This window comes from Neovison vison, chromosome 5 (genome assembly GCF_020171115.1).
Source record: "Neovison vison isolate M4711 chromosome 5, ASM_NN_V1, whole genome shotgun sequence".
In the NCBI taxonomy this organism is placed as follows: Eukaryota; Metazoa; Chordata; class Mammalia; order Carnivora; family Mustelidae; genus Neogale; species Neogale vison.
In genome coordinates, this window is record NC_058095.1 from 2334067 (window position 1) to 2355368 (window position 21302).

Below are 21302 nucleotides of genomic sequence, written 5' to 3' on the forward strand. Positions count from 1 at the left end.
CTTATGTTTCTTTTTTTTTTTTTAAACATTTATTTAAGTAATTTCTACCCCTCAACGTGGGTCTTGAACTCACGACCCTGAGATCAAGAGCCGCCTGCTCCACTGACTGAGCTAGCCAGACGCCCCTGTAATTTATGTTTCTCAAGGTGCCCCTGGCTTTTTTGGTAACGTGCAGTGTGATCCGGGCACCTGGTCAGGCCCTACACCCCGTTCTCTGGTCTCAAATGGTAAACGGAAGTGGTAGCTCTGCCGGCCTCTGCGGATGGCGCACACTGGTCAGGATGATAGTGCTGTGCACTGTTCACCAGCAATTCTGACCGAAGGCTTTTGCACTCGTCTGGTTTGTGAAGGGGACATCCTGTGTGAACTCCCGTCCCGGAGAGATGGCACAGGGGCCCAGAGAGACAGCACAGGGGCCCGAGGCAATGCGTGGGGGCACTTCTGCACCGGCAGCAGAGACCGAGACGCCACAGCCCCAGCCACGTGCACCCACATTGTCCCCAGCCAGGACACAGCAGCCGGCCCCGGGTGCCGGACCCCATTTCCTATGGATGGGAGGGAGGGAATTTGGAGGTGGAAGAGCGGAGGCCGCAAATACTTTTCCCCAGCTTGGCCTTGGGTTTGTGCACCAGGTGCCAAGAGACAGGATGGGAGCCCTGGGTGACTCCCTGGAAGGGCTGGTCACCAGCCTTGAGCTGTTCCAGCTTCAGAAGCAGCGCAGGTTAGGGTGGAGGAGGAGCGAGTGCCCACGGGGAGGAGACGGCAGGAAGCCAACCCAACCGCAAGGTGAGACGCTTGGGGAGCTGAGTGCAAATGCTGTCCAGGAAAGAGAGCAGTTAGAAAAGGCACAAAAACCGCTCACCCTTGCAGGTGACTGGGATGTGATCCATGGCTATCAGAGGTTTCATAACCACCCTAAGTGTTGCAGGGGCGTGGGAACTCTTTATGTTGGTGGTGTCGATAGGTACAGACTTTCTGGAAAGCAGCCTGGCTCTGAGCAGTGGGAGCAATTAAAATTGAGTAATTTTGCCTCGGGCAGTAGTCTGGAATGTAGACTGCACAAGTGCGTTCCCCACAGTGTGCTGCGGCACTGGGAAGGGGAGTGAGTGTTTGGCGCCGGGGGCTTTGTGGGCAAGTGATGATATCTGCATCGGTATGAGCAGGTGGGGGTTGTTGGGAAGGCAGCTGGCAGCAGCCCAGACGGGTTTAGCTGCGTCCCTTGGCAACTGAGCACTAAGGGAAGCAAGAGGGCTGATGGGCCCCGCTAGACAGATGTTCAGACCATTCAGCATTCCGTGTTGAATATTCAAGTATTCAGTAGCTATTTTTAGCGGTTAATAGCTAGAAAGCGGAAATAACCCAAATATCCATCCCCTGGGAGGTGTGGGAAGTGCCCGCGGAGGAGCTTGCTGCTGGCACTTACCACATCTCGGGCCGCTGGAGCGCCCGCTCGGGGAGCCCGCCAGGCGCCGGAGGCCACGTGCTATGTGATGCCATGTCTGTGAAATGTCCCAGGCAGGTGACTTAGAGAGCTAGCAAGCTGGGGGTGTTTTCCAGAGGCTGGGGAGGGCGGCCGGGGAGTGCGTGCTCTGGGACAGTGTTCGGGGAGGCAGGAGGGCGGGATGGAAACTCTGCGTGGACCGCGGTAATGGCCGTGCTGCCCTGAGCGTCGCATCGCTGGGTAGCGCGTTCGAAAGGCGGTGAGTTGCGTGTGAGCGTGGTCAGTCACAGGTCGGGCGTGGAGCCGGCCGCCTCCTCCCCTGAATGATGCTTACACGGGCGCGAGCAGGGTGAAGTCCGTTGTTCACAGATCGTTAGGTTGGGCCGTAAGACGACACGGCCGCACACTGTTACGGGAGGTCAGGCGCAAATAAGCGAAGAGTGACGCAGCGGGAACACCGGCCTCGGTAGCCTGCCGCCCGGCGGAGCCTGGAGCGGCAAGTGCGGCGTGGGCCGAGGCTTTGCCGCCCGAGTGTTAGCAGGGGCGTAAGTGAAGAGGCAGGTCATCAGAAACAATGTGACAGTCCTCCGTGTCCCCGCACCTCGAGCAGACCGTCAGACACTGGCAGAAGCCGACTGAACCGCACGGAGAGACGGATGAGCCCACAGCAAGGAGTTGCTGTCAGTAACCGTGGAGGAAAGAGGCACAGTGTCCTCATCTCGCACGTTCGGCTTCAGACCGTGGCGCTGGCTGGCGCGGTAAGGCAGCCAAAGGGGAGAAGAGGCATCCGGTTGGAAAGGGAAAAGTCCTTATGCACCGGTGACACGATCCTTCGCGTAGAAGATCCTATGGAACCTGCGGCAAAGAGCCAGTAACTGGGTTGAGGAAACACAGCCATATGCAAGGTGAGTATTCAGAGCTCACTTGTACTCCTGCATGTCAACAGGGCACACTCGGAGAATGAAATCCAGGGGCTCCGTCAGACGGGAGATACGTAAGCTCTGTGCACCGAAAGCCACGGCACATCCCGGTGGGAAGTGTCCGTGAGCGAGAGAGGGGCCGTCCTACAGGGGAGTTGGCCCGGTCAGCTGTCGGTTCTCCCCATGTTGTCCTGCAGGGTCCGCTCAACCCCAGTCACAAAACTGAGATTCGGGCAAAAATTGAGAAGCTGATTCTAAAATTTACTTTTTTTATTTTTAAAAAAATTTTATTTATTTATTTGACAGAGATCACAACAAGTAGGCAGAGAGGCAGGCGGGGGGGGGGGGGGGAAGCAGGTTTCCTGCTGAGCAGAGAGCCCGATGCAGGGCTCAATCCCAGGACCCTGCCACCGAGGAGCCCAATTCTAAAATTTATATGGAAATACAAAGGATCTAGCATAGTGAGAACGATTTTGTGAAATTGAACGAACTGGACGGCTTCGACTGCCTTATAGCAAAGAATACTACAGAGTCACAGCGGAACCGGGCCACGGGGCCTCGGCCATGATACAGAGTCCAGAAAGAGACCACAGATTTACAGTGAGAGGGTCTTCGACAAACGTGCTGAGGCAGTGCCGTGGGTGAAGGATGATGCTTTTAACCGAAGGGACCAGAACACTGGGGTAACCACACGCAGAGAAAAAAAATCCTTAGCTGTTACTTCATACCATGTAGGAAAATGTAGCTTGAGATATAAGGCCTAAAATTACAAAACTTCTGGAAGAGAGCGGGAGAAAAGTCTTTTTAGGGACCTTGAGTTTGGCAAAGATTTCTTTAATAGGACGGAAGAAATAATTATAAATCGGACTCTTTAAAATGAAAAACTTCTACTCTACATTGGGCACCGTTGGGAAAGCAAGAAGCTGCACCATGGCCTGGGAGACAGAATTCTGAAGTGCAAACCTGACGGGGGCCTTCAGCCGGAGCCCGCATGCGGGGCTGTTACTCGGGAGGGGCCGTGGTCCCTCGCAGACGCCCAGGTCCTCCTCCCTGGAGCCTGGGACTGTGTCACATTGGATGGCAAGAGGGATGTCGCAGACAGATGTGATTAAAGATTTTGAGTCGAGACCATGCTGGAATACCCAAGTGGACCCAGACCAACCACTTGAGCTCTGGAAACCCAATCATATTCTAGACTTTGGTTGGCTAGAGGGGTGTGACGCGCCCCACCCACCGTTGCTGGGCTTGGAAGCTCCACAGCCAAGGCGAGCCGCAGCCTCTAGATGTGGTTCACAGCGGGCTGGAGCCCGAGTCCAGACCTCCAAACCCGTGCAGCCGAGGTCTGCCCGGCAGCCTGCACCAGTGAGGAACCGGATTTGGGCCCAGAGCCTGCGGGGAGGAAGCAGCCTGGAGGGAGACCTTGGCCGCCCTGCCTGCCACCAGCACCACAATGAGGTGATTCTGCTGTTTTCAGCCACTGAGCTTGTAGTCATTTAAATGTTACGGTAGCAATGGGAAAACTACAATGTCTATGATAGATGTATAATGTAAGTCAATAACAAGGCCACTCCTCCACATTAAAAAAAGATTTGAAGAGACACTTCCCCGGAGAAATTCATGGGTGACAGATAGCCCAAGTCTGCAAAAAGGTGCTCGGCATGGCTCGTATGCAGGGACACGTGTGGAACCACGAGCCCCACTCTCGCCAGGATGCCGAAGGCCAGCAGACTAGTCCCGGGTCGGCGAGGATGCGGTGCAGCGGGCACTCTGGCTGCTGGCGGGAACGCGGACCAGCGCCGGCACATTGGAGAGCAGTTTGGCAGCTTCTAGAACGTGAGTCACACCCGCCCCCGTACGACCTGACCGTGCCACCCTGGCCTGTGCTCAAGAGAAGTGAGGACCCAGGACCGCTCAGTGCAGCTTTATTCACACCGGCCCCGGATCGCAGCCAGCTCCGAGGCCCACGGTGGCATCCCCACTCAGGCGAGCAGGGACGTACAGCGTAGGCGGGTGTCGGAGGAATCCGGCCGAGTGATCTCAGCGGGACTACGTGCGGGAAGCTCCCCTTTCCATAAACTTCTGGAAAACACACTGCAGACTGGTTGTTGCCTGGGGTGAGGCGTAGGGGCCCACCTCCCCCCACCCTGCCTCGGACTCCACGCCCAGTGGGACGTTCTCCAGGTCCCTGAGCGCTGCCAGGAAGGTGGCACAGGGCTCTGCTGCTTTGAGAGCCTGGGGTGTGGCATGCGTGCAGCTGCCCCCACCCCCGCAGAGCATCCAGGGGCAGGCTGAGGACGGAGGGGCTGCCTCCATGTCCTGGCCCTGAGACACATCCTTTCCGCCCCAAATCCCAGAAGGACCAGCAGAAGCTTGATTGCAATGACCCCTTTATTAATAATAATTGCACTTAAGATCAGGGGTTTCCCTGGGTCCCGTGAACCCTCTGGAGATCCCCCGGCCCACTCTCATCGGACGGGGGGCAGGGGACAGCTCCCCCTGCTGCCGGGAGGCGTTGCCCAGAAAGCAGGCTGCGGTGGCCATCCAGCCCTGTCCTTTGACCCGACCAGAGCAGCACAGCCGCCCGCGGCGTGACCTCGGGGTGCAGGCACGACCTCCTCGTCTGGAGCGCACCTATGCGGTCTCGGGCGGGGAGCTGGGGGCAGGTGACGAGCTGGGGGCAGGCGACATCATTCTCATTCCAGTGACAAGCTATGGAGAGGTAAGCCTTCCAGAACAGCGCTGCACACACGAGGCAACCCTGGGGCCACGGCCCATGGGATCTGTGCGGAGAACCGTCAGGCGTGTTGCTGGCCCAGAGCCCCTGGTCCCAGGAGGTAGACACACAGGCAGACCCGGGTTCTTGAGGGAGGGCGGCGCCATGAGACGTGGGCCAGGCGTGTCTGACCCCGAGGCCCACCCACACGTCCTGACCAGGTCACAGGCGCTGGGGCCTCGGTGAAACCTGTCTCCTCTGTTACAGGATCGGCACACCACCGGCCCAGGTCACGACCAGCTGATGACAAACTGCTGTCCCATCAGCAGGGACACAGGGATGTCCAGGGTCTGGGGAAAAACAAGAAATAAAAATTGACCGGGACGCCTGGGGGGCTCAGATCATGATCCAAGGGCCCTGGATGGAGCCGCATCAGGTTCCCTGCTCAGCGGGAAGCCTGCTTCCCCCTCTCTCTCTACTTCTCCTCCTGCTTGTGCTCTTTCCCTCTTTCTCTCTCAAACAAATAAATAAAATCTTTTAAAAATAAAAATTTAAAAAAGTAAAAACTGACCACCAGACAGGTGCCATCAGAGGGGAGGCCCCGAGCTCTGGCACAGGGGACCCCGGGCTGAGGTGAGCGGTGTGCTCAGGGCCGGGCCCAGCCCCGGGGGCTTCTGGCTCTGTGCCTCCCTGCTGAGTTCGGAGGACGGTGTCCCCTGTGTTGGCCGCCCCAGCCTGAAGCGGGCTGGCATTTAAACATGGCCCATGTGTCACCGTCTGTGTAGACATCGGTGGAGCAAAGATCCAGCAGTGGCCCAGGAAGCCTGTCCTTGCCCTCCTTCCCTCACCCTTGTAAGGCCCCGCTCGGAGGGCACCAGGTCCCGGGTGTCCTTGGCACCTCCTGCCCCCTCGACCGTCCTGGGGGACAAGCCCTCGGACCCCAGCTGTGGGCCCTCTTGCCTTGGTGTCGGGGCTGTAGTTGAAGTTGGAGACAGGGACGCCATTGGAGAGGACCTGGCTGGGGGCCACGGCCACCCCCAGGACAGTCACCCTCCTCAGCGGCAGGATGGCCCCCTCGCCAGTCACGTGCACCAGCTCGCTCACGATGGTGTTCTGGCGGAACGGGGACACAGAAGCGAGGTGTCAGTGATGGCCCAGGAAGCCCCACCGGCGGGGGTCGGGGGAGGGGGTCTGTGGGCAAACCCTCAGGACACCAGCAGGTGCGTGAGGACCAGCTCAGGGCAGCTGGCCCACAGGCCCTGCTCCCTTCCCGAGGCTGACCCAGGGACAGGGGGTCCCCACGGTGCCCACCAGCCCCAGCAGGTCCCGGGACTCACATTCCTAGCCAGGAAGATGACCTCCGTGTAGTCCCCGCGCTCCAGCACCCCCAGGCTCTCCCCATCATCCCAGAACAGCTCCCCTCGGGCCTCCCCGTTCACAGTCAGGGCGGCAAGCAGGGCCATGGGCTGCTTCCGGGACTCTGTGGTTGTGAGGCCAGGGCCCTGGAAGAGTGGGGGCACGTGTCACCATCTCAAGCCTGGCAGAGGCCTCTGGAGTCAGGACGGGAAGGACGCTGGGCTGGGACAAGTCCTTGCTGCGAGGAGGCAGGACCCACAGGACAGCCTACACCCGGGGGGCTGGGGCGCCTGTCCTGACCCCTCTGGCCACCGCAGACACCCTCGAGGACACGAGCAGCCCACGGAGGCTTGCACGCTGCTTCCCAAGGAGGGGACACGAGGCAGGACTCCCCACCCCCCCCCCGGCACAGCACGTCAGCTCCTCTTCAACCCTTAGTCGCTGTCCTCTCTGCCTGAGGTTTGGGGACGGACCCTCTCCTGAAGGGGCAGCATGGGGTCCTGGCAGCCCCAGAGCTGGGCGGACAGGCTCGGGGGCCCGGCCCGGGTACCTGCAGGGGGACGATGTGCCCAGCCCGCAGATGCACGTTGATGGTGTCCAGTGGGGCTGGGAGCGTCACCCACTGCCCCTTGCTGTGGATGGCGGACATGAGGGGAGCCCGAGGAGGACGTGGGGAGCTGCCGAAGGCCTCTCCTGGCACCTGGAGGGAGACGGCGTGTTAAGTGTCAGGACGGTGCCGGAGCCCCAGTGCCGTCTCGAGGAGCCTGACGCAGGCTTGGGGCGGGCGCAGGACTCTGGAGTGGGAGAACTAGAGACCAGGGCCTCTCGGGCCTGTCTTCTCATCTGGAAAATGGGTCACTGCAAAGCCTGGGTGTGAAAATGCACGAGGAGGCCCTCATGCGGCCGGTCCCCACACACGTGCTCCCTTCCGCCTTCTGGCCCACCCCCCAGGCCCCTTCCGCCTTCTGGCCCACCCCCCAGGCCCCGGAGCAGGGACACCTTTGGTCCCTGGGACTCACCATCTGCAGGTCGTACCATGTGCCCGGGGGGAAGTAGCCTGTCACTTGGACCTTCCCGGCCTCAAGCACGGGCGTGATGAGCAGAGCCGCCCCCCACAGGAGCTGGCGGTCCACGGTCCATGTGCACGGGTCCTCGGGGAACCTTCAAACACGAGAGGCGGGCGCATGGGCCTGGTGACCTCAGCATGTTCAGGAGGCCCTCAGGGAATCACAAGGAGCCAGAGGACTCCAGGCGGAAGGGGGCGAGGCTGGACCCAGCCCCTGGAGCTCGGCGCGGGAGGCAAACAGGCCCTCTCCCCGGCCACACACTCGGGGCAGGGCACCGTCCGTGGCCCCCGTGTATAAACTTCCCGGCCACTGGTCTGCTGCTGGCTCGTCCTGGTCCCATCAACCAGTCTGCGTTGTGCCTGTCAGTTTGGGACACTGATGACCCCAGTGTGTGTGCCTCCGCGATTCCGCGATGAGGGAAGTCATAATGGTCTCAGTTTCTGTTCGGAGAAGTAGAACTTTCTTCCTAAATTCAACCCCCTCCTCCAGCCAGTGGGGGACGTTCGCTTCTGTGTCCCGTGGAACTTTCTAGAGCTTCAGTTTCGATGTCTAAGGGTGTAACCCACCTGGAACTTGTGTTTGCACCGCGTGAGAGGAAAATGGATTTTTGCAAAGAGCTAACAGATCTGTACCACATGGGACTGCTCTGACCCACGGGCCGGGCATGGTATTTTCTTGAGGGCATCTTTGACGCATCTGAGTCCTACTTGGGGACATCAGCTGGGTTTTTTCCAAGGTCCTTTTCCCTGTAAGCCAACCCCGGGATGGCTTTACAACTCCCTTTACTGTCCAGTTGGCCTGGTCTGGACTTGGGTGTCCCTCACCCTGGGTTTTCAGGAACCTGCACCATCCCCAGCCCTGAGCTGCAATCTCACAGGTGGGAAGTGGGGGTGCAAAGGGCCCCCAGTAGGGAGGGCCTGGGTTTCCTCCCTGCCTCCCTTGGTCTGGGGACACCCCCGTTCAGCAGGATGGGGGTCCTGCTGGCCACTAGGCTGGTGGCCAGCCTGTGGGCCCTCCCTCCCCGACCCTGGGCACTCACTCTAGGAAGAGGGGCCGGGCCACGGTCTCGCCCAGGACGTGGGCCCGGTGGAAGAGCAAGTACAGGTAGGGCAGGAGTGTGTAGCGCAAGCCGAGGGCCTTCCGCATGGCTTCCTGCGCCGTCTCGCTGAACCTGTAGGGCTCCTGAGGCTGCAGAGGGGGAGGGGAGGGGAGGGGAGGGGAGGGGAGGGGAGGGGGCGTCTGGCTCTTAGGCCACGAGGTGCCCACCTCTCCTGCAGGAGACCCAGCCTAATGGCATAGACACCAGCCCTCGCTGCTATGTCCGCAGTGGGACCCCGAGGGCAGACCCCCGCCCGGCCCGCCCGGCCCCTACCAGGCTGTTGAGGTCGTTATGATTCCGCATGAACGGGTAGAAGGCCCCCAGCTGGGTCCAGCGCACACACAGCTCCTCCGAGGTGTTGCCCAGGAAGCCACAGACGTCAGCCCCCACCAGCGGCACCCCCAGCAGATTGAACAGCAGGATTTCTGGGGGGGCAGAGCCAGACTGGGGCTTACCCCCCCGCCCCCGCCCCACCGTTCAGTACGGCACTGGCCCTGGCGTCTTCCACTGGTGGTCAGCAGAAGGGGGTCCCTCGCAGACTGCCTGCTGACATCCGGGGTGGGCAGAGCGGCCCATTAGGGTGGAAGCGTGTCCCCACAAAAGGGGTGCTCGAGTCCTAACCCTCTGTGCTCGTGAGGCGACCTTATTTGGAAAGGGGCTCTAAGCGGCAACCACTCAGTCGAGGTCACCGGAGGTCCTGACCCAGTACACCTGGTGACCGCGTGAGAGGAAGCCCGGACCGCGATGACACATACGGGGCAGAAGGCTGAGCGAGAACGAGGCAGAGCTGGAGGGACGGCCCCCCATGAAGGACACGGAGGGCTGCCGGCCACTCCCAGGAGCTGGACATGAGGAAGGGCTCTCTGCTCCGATGCCGTGAGTCGGACCACAAGCCTCCAGGGCCGGGGGAGCCCACGTTTCTGGGCCGTCAGCAGCCAGTGTGAGCTGGTGCGTGCGGCCGGGAGGTCAGCAAGCCCCCGAGCTGCTGAAGGGTCAGGTGGCTGCGGGTCCTATCGGCCGGGGCACCCGCCATTGTCGGCAGGACCGGGCTGCTCTGGGCCCTCCCTCTCCTCAGGGTCTCCTCGGGGACCGGCAGCCAAAGGGCAGACCTGACCCAGCCTAGGGCCTGGCTTGCAACAGGTCCTGGGACCAACGTGACCTCTGCCACGGAACGATCAGCGCCCACGAGCGCTGCAGCCCGAGAACCAGGGGTGGGCGCAGGGCCCGGACCCGCTCCAACATGATTTCTTGAATCCTGGCCTGCGGGGGCTTGGGCCCTGGCGAGCTATGCCGGCCCTAGAATAACACTGGAGCCGGGGGCATTTGTGGGCAGAGCTGGACGGTGGCTTCTGGAAGGAGGAATGGCTCCTCCTCCAAGAGCTCGCCTCGCAGGGCTTCCCCATGGCCCGAAGGTCTGCAGACGCACCCCCACCGCCGCAGGCCGGCCCCCACCAGAGCGCTCCCAGGCTGGGGGGTTGTGGGAGGCCCAGCAGTGCCAGGAGCGGACCCGGGGAGGGCGCCCCGGCCCCTTCTCTCTGCCCAGCACGTGTCTGCAGCATCAGAGCTGTTGGGAACTAAAGTCAAACTCTGCTCCACAGGTGGGGTGGGCGGCACCCGCAGGCTGGGCTCAGGTCGCCAGAAGGGACATCTTGAGGACAGAATCTGACTGCTTCGCCTGCAGCGGCCAGCACGAGTCAGCGATGGGGACTCTTGGAAACCGCATCGCGGCCTGCCACGGCGGCACAGCGCCCCAGGGCAGCCCATCCGCACGGGTGAGGCCCTGCACGGGGCTGGGGGCACAGGGCCCACAGGCCTCTCGTCCCGCGTGTGCCAGCAGCGTCTCGCTGGGCTGGGCTGGGCCCGGCGCCCCGTTCTGAGGCGCTTCTCCGGACAGGGGCTCTCACCTGGCACGGAGTAGGACAGCTGCTCCCAGCTGCTCCACACGTCCCCCGTCCAGTGGCCGGCGTATCGGCCGTGGCCGGCGAAGGTCGAGCGGGAGATCACAAAGGGCCGCGTCCCCCGAGCCTTCACGAGGGCCCTGCGCAGAGCAGGGAGACAGGGCAGTGCGGAGCAGGGCTGCCCGGGAGCCCCGGCGTGACCCCGCACCTCACGTGGGGGCGAAGGAGGGAGGGAGAGCGGGGAGCGAGCCGCTGAAAGGGCCAAGGTCAGGAGGGCGGGGGTCCGGCCCAAACCGCGGGGCCGCCCTGCAAGGTGAGTGTGTCACAGGGAGGACAGGTGTCCCTCCAGGCTCCCGCTGGGTCTCTGTGTGCTCGCCACCGGGCCCTCCTCCGGGGCGCGGGGCAGCCGTGAGCACGGCCCTCACCTGTGGGACGCCAGGGCTTCCGTGAGGCCGTACAGGTTGTGCAGGTTGTAGTGCGTGGAGAGGAACTGGCGGCTGGAGGCACAGACAGTCGCGGCCCGCAGGGTCCCGCCGACCACCCCTGGAAGAGAAGCAGGCCGTCTCCGTCTGTGGAGCCTCCGCCTGCCCGCGGGTGCCCCCACGTCCCAGAAGCCCCCTTGGAAGGGGAGGGATCTCCCCCCTTCCAAGGACAGGGAGAGGTGGAGGCTGAGGCCGACCGCTGCAGACGGCGGACTGCCCGCCCACCTGCTCTTGACCCACTTCCGGTCTCTCCCCTTCCTGTCCCTGAGCCCGAGACACCTCCCCTCTGGACGGCCCCGGCCAGCGGCGGGGGCCCCGGTCCGCACTGCCTGGCTGATGTCTCCCCAGCCCGACCTTCCTCCCGGGGTTGCCCTGCCCTTCCCGGGGTGGCTGCGCCATCGGCCCCTCGGAAAGGACGGCGGCACGTGGGGGCGGGAAGAACGCACCTGGCAGGTAGGGCGGGTTCTCCAGCTCGTTGTCGGGGCAGCCGTCCACAGAGCCCTTTACGAAGTTGGACGGCTCGTTCATGTCCTGCAAAAGAGGCCCTGGCGGTGGGCGCCCTTCCCTGGGCAGATGGCAGGGCCAGTCCCACAGCCCTCGGGACACTCACGATCCACATGCCGTCGAAGGGCACCTGGGCGTGGAACTCGGACACCATGTCCTGCCACCAGTCCAGGGCCTCGGGGCTGGTGAAGTCGGGGAAGGCGGTGAATCCGGGCCACACCTGCAGGAAAGGCCAGAGGGGCGACCAGGCCCCCCCAGAGCTACAGCCTTGCTCGTCTGCCTGGGGGTGGGAGGGCTGTGGAAGTGAGGAGTGGCGGCAGTAGGGGCCATGGGGGGACACTCGGCTGAGACCTCACTTTCAGACAAGGGCCCTGGGACCTCTGCACCCCCAACAGCCTCCCTAAGCCTCCCCTCAGCAGGGAACCCCTTCCCTTGGTTACAGGCACACCCTGGAACAGGAAGTCGGGGGCTCTGCCAGGCGCCCTGTGGGAAGAGCTGGGAAGCCCCTGGGGGCTGAGGACACAGAGACCCCTGCCGAGGGTCTGCCGAGCTCATGCCTGGGCTGGGCCCAGCTGCCCACAAAGTCAAGGGCCCCCAGTGGAAGGATTCGAGGTGGCATCGATCCGCAGCCCCCGTCACTTCCAGCTGTGACCCTCCCCTCACCTGCCCTACACTGTCTCATTGGACGACATGATTTCTTGAATCCTATCCTCTTCCCAAAGCTTCCTGCTTTCTTCCCCAGGCCCCCAGGGGCCCCCACCCTACCTTCCCAATCAGAGGTTGCCCGGTCTCGTTGGTGATGAAAACCTTCCTCCGCAGGCCCTCGTCGTAGGGTCGGTAGCTACCAGGGGGTCCTGAGCTGCTGATGGCAGGGTCCTGAGCGGGGTCAGAGGAGAAGGGAATGCCCAAAGCCAGGCACCAGTTAGTGGGGAAACGGGAAAATGCTCCCAATACATCTTTAGGAAGAACAGAGGCAGGAGGGGGCGGGTGCGCTGATGCACACGTCTGGGGAGAGACTGGCCCGCGGGGCCCCTTGCGCGCATGTCTGGGCTCTGCTTTACAGGTTCTCCAGTTTCAGAATAAAAGAAGGTCCCCATCCACCCTCCCTGCCCTGAGCGGCCACAGATGCTGGCCGCGCTCGAGGGTTGAACTGAGGGAAACGGCCAGTGTCAGCATGATTTCGACCTCCGGGCGGACCGGATCCCTCCACCGCGGGGTGTCCACCGTGCAGCCCCTCGGCCTCAGCGCCCCCTCCCCATCTCCTCCAGCCATGCAGCTGGACGCTCGGCCGGAAGAACTGGCCCCAGGAGTGCGGGGCTCTTCAGAGCCCGGCCCTGCGCCCGGCCCCCTTTCCCGGAGAGGCAGCCCCCATGCGGCACAGGACAGGAGGGCCACTCACCACGATCATCACGTACCGCCGGCCGCCCTGGTGCAGCTCCCGCACCATGGCCGGGAAGTCCGCGAAGCCATCCGTGTTGAAGGTGAAGTCCCTCCTGGCGTCCATGTAGTCCAGGTCATTCCACTGGGCGTCCTGCGGCCGGCACAGGGTCCACTACAGCCGGCCTGGGAGCCTGCGTCCTGGCCCAGCACCCCCTCCCAGCACGCCCTCCCAGCACTCACCAGGGGGAAGTGGGCCCGGGTCATGTTCTCTACCACCTGGCGGGTGACGGCGGTGGAGGAGTAGCCCCAGCGGCAGAGGTGGAAGCCCAGGCCCCAGTAGGGCGGCATGAATGGGTAGCCTGCAGTCCGGCGGGACGAGGGAGGCTCCGTGAGCAGGCAGCGGGGTCGGGGGGAGGGACCTGAGGGGTCGGGGGGGGGCAGGCGGGATGGGGGGCGCGGGGCCGTGGATTAGGCCTACCCACGATTTCCAGGTACTGCTGCACCACGCTCTTGGGCTCAGGGCCCAGGAAGATGTACACGTCCAGGATCCCACCTGTCGACCTCCAGCTGAGGGCCGGGCTTGGCTGCAGGACCACGTCTGGGGGAGGCAGCCCTGGGGCTCAGGAACAAATACCCGTGCTGCCTTGCCCCCACCCCCGCCTCCCACGGCACCTTGAAGCTGGGAGCAGCCTGCTTGGGGCCTGGGGACAGTTCCCCTGAGCCTGACTCCTTTGAGAGCCTGGAGCCGAACAGACCCCAGGACTCCCCTTTCCGGCCTCTGCTCAGAGCCGGGTTCCCAGAGTGCACCTTGGGGGTACTTAAGGGCGAAGCTGGCAGAAGCCACGGCCCACCGGCCTCATTTCTTGGGGAGGCAAACAACGCCCAAGGCCCTCCACACGGCCACAGTCCTCTACTGCTAGCCGGTCTGGACAGGTGCCGACAGCCCCGTGCTCACCCCCTTAGTGGGGGCGGGGTGCAGCCACACTGAGGGAAGCCGCTGGCCTGGGGGCTCAGAGAGCGCTGGCTGCGGGACACGGGGACCGGGTGCCCACCTGCTTACCCATGGCGTTGCTGTTCAGCAGAAAGACGCCGTGAGCTGACCCGCCGTCCTCCAGCACCAGGTAGAAAGGGTGGGACCCATACAGGTTCACGTTGGGCTGGGCGGGTGGACACAGCTCGTTAGCGCCCTCCCCCACGTGGTGCCTCCAGTCCCCGCCTCGCCGCCCCCTTTACCGCGGGGGCGATGTCCCGGTTCCAGAGGGTGATCTTGGTCCAGTTGGTACTGAGCGTTAGGGAGCCGAGACGCTCGGCAAGGCCCACGATGTGCTGGGACGGCAGGGAGGTGGACAGCTGCAGAAACTGGTCGGCGAAGAACAGGGGCGCCACTGTTGTGTTCAGCCTGCCAGGAAGAGCCCAGCAGCCTTGGCATCCTAGGCGGCCAGATGACCAGAGAGGCCCCTGGTGGCCCCTGAGACAGAAGCAGCCACGGGAGGCCCAGCGACCCAGGGGACCTGACCCAGGTGTGGAGAGCTCCCCCCACACTACCTGGCTCTGCCCACGTTGCCCCAGGCAGGCATCCAGAAAGGAACAGCTCCATAAGCCCTTGCTGCTAGCAGGTGCTGGGCAAAGGCTGCCCGAACCCTTCTAGTCCTTGAGGTGGCCTCAAGATCCTTCTGCAAGGACCAAATCTACTCCCAGATGCTGGCCATGTCCTTCCCCAGAGCCCATGGAGCTGTCCACCCAGGGGAGGACAGGACCCCCTGAGGCAGCACAGTGTCCGGACAAGGCAAGAACCACAGATGGGACACGAAAGACCTATTAATGCTGATTTCATGGGATGACATCTCATGGCGCCTGCCCCTGGGCAAGACTTATCTGTTTTCAAGACCAAAATCTGATTCAATGCTTCGGAAAACGTCTCTCAGATCTCTGCTCAAAGGTCAGCTTCCTGAAGAGGCCTTCTGGAGCCCCTCACTCCAGAGCCAGCCCTGCCCTTTGCATCTGCACTGCACGGCTCCTCTCTAGAACTTTCTCAGCACTATTATGACATCGTACTTGGCCTCACTCCCTGCCTCCTTCCACTGTGTCAGCCCTGGGGGCAGCTCCAGAACGCTCAGCCCAGAAGGAGCAGAAAAGAAAAACGCATTTCAGGAAGTGAGTTCTCCTAAGGCAAGTCCAAGCTCGCTCCCAAACATGGAACTGCGTCCAGTGACAAAAAGGAGCCCTGTCCGCCCAAGGCACTCATTTACGTTGGACTGTACAGGCAAAGGACCCAGGGTGAGAATGTGCTTGCAGAATCCACGATCAGGACAGACAGGGGCACTGTGGCAGGGGACCCGTCAGACACTGGTCACGGCCACCACACTGGATTCCAGGACACTTTGGTGCGTCCAACCCCCAGGGTGTGATGGGGAGGTGACGTGTCCCCCGGAGGCGAGGGCATGTCTGACCGATGCCCTCATCCTCCCTAACCATCCTGCCGGCGTCTGCTGTGGGTCAGAACCTCGTTAGGAGCCGGAGATCCAGGAGTGAGCATCTGGAATGGGAAAGGCTCCTTGGCGGGCAGACAGCAGCCACGATTCAGACAAACCTAAGACCTCAGCGGACAGAAGGCCCGGGGGGACGGGACACAGACAGTGGCCAATAACACGGATGCCGGGGCTCAGGAGCTGCCCTCAGGGCCTGCCTCAGTCCCCCTGTCCGGACAGTGGGGACAGTAACAGCACCTACTGCTCAGCTGTCGGGGTGCCTGATGCACCTGAGTGACACATGCCACTGGACGCGAAATCACATGCACATGAACAGGAAGCGGCAAGGGGATGCTGCCCGCAGTGGGGGGGACGCTGCCCATAGTGGGGGAACGCTGCCTGCAGTGGGGGTGCCGTTTCACTGCGGACCGAGGTTTCTCAGCCTGGGCACCTTCGGCACTGGGGCGGGCGATCTGTGTGGGACAGCCATTGCCAAAGGTCCCTGGTAGGATCCACCCGCCGCGGGCCCTCCCTGGGGGACCTCAGGAGGGCCTCTGCAGAGGGGTGGCTGAGGAGCTGAGGGAGGGGAGGGAGGGCTCCAGGTGGAGGGAGCAGGGAGGTGGACCGAGGGCGAGCGGGGGATGGCGCCCTGACCCTCCCGCTGGGGTCGGGACACTGAGACCAGCACTCACAGTGCCCGGCCGTCCAGCCTCCGGCGCACGACCACCCCGAAGGGCTCCTCCTGGAACTCCACACTGTAGAGCGTGGACGAGGCCCGGCTGTGGACACGCGGGGTCTCCAGGGGCACCTCGTAGCGCCTGTTGGCGGGATCTTTGATCTAGAAGTCAGATGTTGGCGCCGTGAGGCTCTCTGTGGACTGGCAGGCCTTCCCCCCATCACCCCGCCCTCACCCTCCAGAGGCGTGGGGACTCCGTGCACGGCCCAGCGTGGCCGCACGCAGCATGGGAGCGCGGGCGACATGGTCCACTGAGCCTCCGTGTCCTTGCGTCCCGAGCCCAGGGAACACCCCGCGTGGGTCTCCAGGGAAGACACGCAACACCCAGGCAATCTGAATTCCAAACACACTTCTTCCGGTATGTCTCAAATATTGCACGGGATATACGCTAACAACCATAAACCCATTCCTCGGTTTTCTGGATTCAAAGTTACTGGCATCCTGCATTTTTACTGGCTGAACCTGACAACAACGTTCCACCTAGCATGCCTGTCGCAGGGTGGCTGAGGGTCAGATCAGAGCAGCCAGCCCGGCTCTGTCTGCTCCCCAGGAATCACCTGGTTAAATGCTAGCGGCTGGGAACCACTTCGTTAAAGTTATTACGAATTCTGTGCCTCAGACACTCTTGGCTTGGCCTCCGCATACTCAGCGCCTGGGTTTCCGCTGGGCACCTGCTATGTGCCAGACGGTTCCAGGGGCTGGAAATCAGCAGGGAGTCAATCAGACAACAGGCCCTGCCCTCAGGGGGTGGACGATCACCAGATTCCACTGCCCACTGCCTGGAACGTTTCACTTTCTTCCTTCTCCTGTCCTATAGGACTTAAGGTCCCAGGTGGGAGTTCACTTACAGGGGGGAGTCCACTGTGCCCTGAGCCCTGCCCTCCAGAGCACGTTCTAGAACCTTCTGATCGCTGTCTCAGTGGCCACGGCTCCCAGAGCGTAGGCACCGTACGACTCCCAGCGAAGCCGCCCAACACATCTGCACACCAGACCAGCACCAAGTCGGTTCCACCCTGACAGGCCGCCCACCCACGTTTCCTCTGCCCCCGTGTGGCCCTGCCCACCGTGAAGTGAAGCCGGCTCTCTGTCTCCAGTAGCAGGTCCAGCCGCAAGGTCAAGATGTCCTTGGGGAAGAAGGTTGGGCTGGTGCGGGTCAGGGTGGCCGTGTAGCCTGTCTCCGTGCTGGTCAGGTTCCCCAGCTTGTAACTCAGGTAGCCGGGTGGGAAAAAGCACCAGGGCTGCCCCATCCGGGGGACCTGAGGCCACTGCCTCGCAGGCTGGTAGCAGCAGCCCCGGGCCTCACACTGCTCCTGGGTGATGGGCTTGTCAGGGGCGCAGTCGAAGCGGCCGTTGGGGGGCACATCGCACTGGCTGGGTGCCACTCGAGGACTGCCGTGGTGCCCTGTGGTGGGCTGGGGGCCCGGGTCACGGGCTCCCCGCTGGCGAGTGTGATACAGCTGCTCAGGGACTCGGGAGAAGCCGCGCTGCTCTTGGGGGACCACCAAGAAATCACGGAGCAGGACGTGCCCCAGGAAGATAGCGGTGGCCAGGGACACGAAGGTGCAGACCCCCAGCAGGGGGCGGGAGCTGGGAGGCCACCGCGCGGCCATGGTCGCAGGCCCCTGCAGGCAGCCGGCTGGGTCCTGGAGGCCTGCCAAGAGAGAAGCGGGCTCAGCAAGGAAGGCGGGACGGAGTGGCTGGGGCCGGGGGGTCGTGGGGCTCTCCCAGCAGTTTCCAGACGCGGGCCGGTGGCTGGCCCGGCAGTGCCCAGGGTGAGGTGTGCCGAGAACAGGGGCGGGCAGGGAGGGACGGGCTGCTGGCTGTTTAGAAAGACAGCAAGGGAAGGGAAAAGGGAAAGCCGAGGAAAGCCCCAAATAGGGAGTTTCGGGACGCCCTGTACTGTGACTGCTTACAAATGAAAAGCATTTAAAATGTGTGTAAAATGATTTAATGACACGCAAAGACCTATGTGGTAAGCTCGTAAATCAAACAGACGAGTCACAGCACGCCTGGCAGAAACACGGCCCCTCTTCTGCAGAGACTGGGGCTGAGTCACTCCGTTTTGGCAAATGAGCTAGAAATGGAAGAGCCCTCGGGGCACCCACCACTTTCCCTCGGTCCCTCTTCTGCTGACCGGGCAGTGGCTGCAGCCTGGTAAGAAGTCGCCAGCGCTGCGGCCCAGGGCCACACTCCCGGACGACCCTCCCTGCCCCTGCGGTCAGGTGCGCGGCAGCTCCTCTCTCTGGGCGCTCGGGAGCTAAGTCCACTACTACCTGCCTTTTGCTTCTCTGTATGTCCTATGTGTTTTTCTCATTTATTCAGAGACAGAAGGAGAGATGGTCAGAGCACAAGCAGGGGGAGGAGCAGAGGGAGAGGGAGATGCAGGCTCCCCACTGAGCAAGGAGCCCGATGTGGGGCTCGATCCCAGGACCTGGCAATCATGACCTGAGCCGAAGGCAGACGCCTCACCATCTGAGCCACCCACGGGCCCCTGTTCTAAATATTTTATGATGAACGTTGTTGGCTCAGCTCCTCTGAGGAGTAAGATACCGACAAGACCAATGTGCACGGATTTAATTAGCGGGGGAGGAATCCCTTCTCTCCGAGGGAGAACGGGGAGGTTGCCAGGAAAGCCAGGAGAGCTGTCACCCCTGGCAAGATCTGACCTCAGCGGCGTCAGATGCCGAGGGGGGGGAGTGCTTGCGGGCAAGCATCCTGGACTGCCTGGCGTGCAGGCTACGGAAGGTCCCACCAGGCCATGGGTCTGGCAGGGACCTGAGCCAAAGCTGGCCACTAGTGAGGTCAAGGTCTCTCAGTGGTGGCCTGCCCTAGTGTCGTGGGCTGGGAAGCAGCCTGCCCCGGAGCAGACAGGGGCAAGCTCCGCAGGAGGCCTGGGGGCCGCTTTCATCCTCGTGCCCCCAGAAACATGCAAGGACTGGGGAAAAGTCGCACGCTAGTGGACGTCCGTGAGGGCCCAAGGGAGTCTGAACCCGCCACACACACAAACAGGGCCCCTGGGACACTCTGGCCACAGTGGGCCACTGCTGGATTGGGTGCACAAGTGAACCGCTTTCATTCCCAGCACTGCCGACCCAAACGTGTGGGGTTTCCCCTCACGCCAACGAACGGTCCCACTCTCCCGACGCCAGCCCAGGGGTTCACTCCAACCCTGACATGAATCCCAGCGTCGGCGCAGACCCCACAGGTGAGGGCTCAGCCCCACAAGACTGCCCCCTTCAGACCCCAGGCAAAGCCCCCCCCCCCCGTTGTCACTCCCACTTCTGAGCAAGTAACGGGCTATAAATTCAAGGGTTCGGCCCCTTCCCTGCATCCGCCTCTAGTTCGATGATTGGCTGGAACAACTCAGCACACTCAGGGAGGAGCTTCGCATACTGTTACCTGTTTATTGTAAAGGATGGGGCAGCCGGAGGCCGTGGGATGGGGATGGGGGTGAGTCCGGAGCCCCCACGCCCTCGCTGGCCAGGCCGCCCACCTTCCTGCGCTGAAATGTGTTCACAGCTCGGAGGCTGTCCGAACCCCCAACGAGTTTTGGTTTCATTATCTAAGCACAACTGATTAAATCACTGACCACTGGTGACTGTCACTCACCAGACCCTCTGTCCTCCCCAGAGGCTGGGGGTAGGGGAAGTGGACAAACAGTCCCCACACTAGACTCCTGCCTCCTGCTTCTGGGGACCGGGCCCCACCTGAGGCTGCCCAGAAGCCCCAGCGGCCAGTCATTCTGTGAGCAGAGAAAAGACTACCAGTGCCAAGGTTCCCGGCGTCTCAGGAGCTGGGGACCAAGCCTAAATGTGCACGTGTTTATAGGACAGTGTCCAGCTGCACCTGCCCCATCCAGGCGCATGGGACACCCTGTGACCGCGAGGCCGCCTGAGGAACCCGCTCTTGGGAGCTCCTGCCCAGGGCTGGTGGCCCTCCCCACCGGAATTCAGGGGCGCGGGGGGGTGGCCAGGGGGTGGCCAGAGGCACGGCAGGGCCAGGACGCGCCCCTGCCGCTGTGTCCACTCCGCGCGGGGAAGGCCCTGGACGCGGGAAGACTGTCCACCGGAGGGCTTGACAATTCAGACAAAACGGGGAAAAGGAGAAGGTCAGGAGGTCAAGCGGTGCCGCCGGCCCCGTGACCTCGCTTCGGGGAAGAGCAGGAGCCGCCGCTCCCCGCACCCGAGTAGCGGTGTAGACGAGCGCTCAGGGTCCTTACCCCGTGCCTCAGTTTCCTCCCCACAACGGGGCAAACGGCCGCCCGTCGCCCAGCACCGAGGGCGCCGCGGAATCCCGGGGTCCCCGTCGTCCCCGCGGCCCGCCGCGCGCGGACCCGGCAGGACGCGCTCAGCTTCTGCACCCGCGGCCACAGCCGGGCACTCCCGCCCATCGACCGTCCCGCCCCCTTACGGAGTCACGGCCGCCCCGACCGCCCAGCCCCTGTCGCAGCGGCCGCCGCACACGGTCCCCGCCCGGCCCTTTGCTGGAACCCCCGCAGCCCGCGGTCCGCTCACCTCCGCGCACGCGCGTCCAGCCTGGCGTCGCCCCTCCAGCCTCCGCGCACGCGCGCCCAGCCCGCCTCGCTCTCCGACCGGCGCCCCCACCCCCCCGTTAGTCTCCGCGCACGCGCGTCCAATCCTCCCAGCCACCAGCAGCTAGCGTCCGCGCACGCGCCCCGGCCCACCGCGGCCACCCGGCCTCAGGCGCAGGCGGGCACGCGCCAGAGGGGCGGGGCGGGCCGGGTGACAGGCTGCCCGCGCAGGCGCCCTGGGAAGGGTGCGCGCCACCGGACGCGCGCGCCCCCTGCTGGCGGGGCTTCCCCGTCCACGCCCACCCGCCGCGCCCCGAGCCCGGGAGGGGGGCGAGCGGCGCGCACCTGCCGGGACGCGCGTGCAGGGCGGGGACGGCGCGCGGGCCTTGGGGCCTCCCGGACGGGGGCCGCGGGCTCCCTCAGCGCGAAGCCGTTCGGGAAGGGAAAGCGTCTTCGTTCCCCGAAAAGCGGCGGCTGCGCGGGGCGACCCGGCGCTCCGAGGGCGCCTCCCGCCGCCGGGGCGCGGCGCTGGCGGACAAAGACGCGTTTCTCCCGCGTTCAGAAAAGAATTTTATTTTCGTGCTGGAAAATTGTTCTGAAGGCCCTTTCCCAGGTCGCGGCCGAGAAGCCGCCGGGTGGCAGGTGCTGGGGCGGGGCGTCGCGCGACGGCGACAACCGCGCGGGGACAGCTGGAGACGGGCGGCGTC

The 21302-nt window shown here is 63.3% G+C and overlaps 1 protein-coding gene across 2 annotated transcripts; it reads right to left on the reverse strand.

Annotated features, from left to right (window-relative positions):
* Positions 1 to 4731: 4731 nt before the first annotated feature.
* Positions 4732 to 20607, reverse strand: GAA (alpha glucosidase). Of its 2 annotated transcripts, none has more exons than XM_044247282.1 (20): positions 20579 to 20607; positions 17129 to 17715; positions 16021 to 16166; positions 14094 to 14259; positions 13921 to 14017; positions 13339 to 13458; positions 13101 to 13219; positions 12880 to 13011; positions 12246 to 12356; positions 11587 to 11700; positions 11423 to 11507; positions 10920 to 11037; positions 10501 to 10634; positions 8870 to 9021; positions 8537 to 8685; positions 7450 to 7591; positions 6981 to 7130; positions 6412 to 6576; positions 6035 to 6187; positions 4732 to 5424 (listed from the first exon to the last, which is right to left on the reverse strand). In XM_044247282.1, the coding sequence occupies exons 2-20, from the start codon at positions 17672 to 17674 to the stop codon at positions 5365 to 5367; spliced, it is 2859 nt and encodes a 952-aa protein (XP_044103217.1). In that variant the 5' UTR covers positions 17675 to 17715; positions 20579 to 20607; the 3' UTR covers positions 4732 to 5364. The 2 variants fall into 2 exon arrangements, with proteins under 2 accessions (XP_044103217.1, XP_044103216.1); XM_044247281.1 differs by lacking the exon at positions 20579 to 20607 and adding an exon at positions 20284 to 20431.
* Positions 20608 to 21302: the final 695 nt, after the last annotated feature.

Bases quoted from the DNA above. Each gene is read 5' to 3' on its own strand.
- GAA (XM_044247282.1), bottom strand. From the start codon at position 17,674: ATGGCCGCGCGGTGGCCTCCCAGCTCCCGCCCCCTGCTGGGGGTCTGC. The intron at 14,018-14,093 runs GTAAAGGGGGCG...CCACCCGCCCAG, and splicing joins ACCGGGACATCGCCCCCGCG to CCCAACGTGAACCTGTATGG. The intron at 13,012-13,100 runs GTGAGTGCTGGG...TGCCGGCCGCAG, and splicing joins CCCGGGCCCACTTCCCCCTG to GACGCCCAGTGGAATGACCT.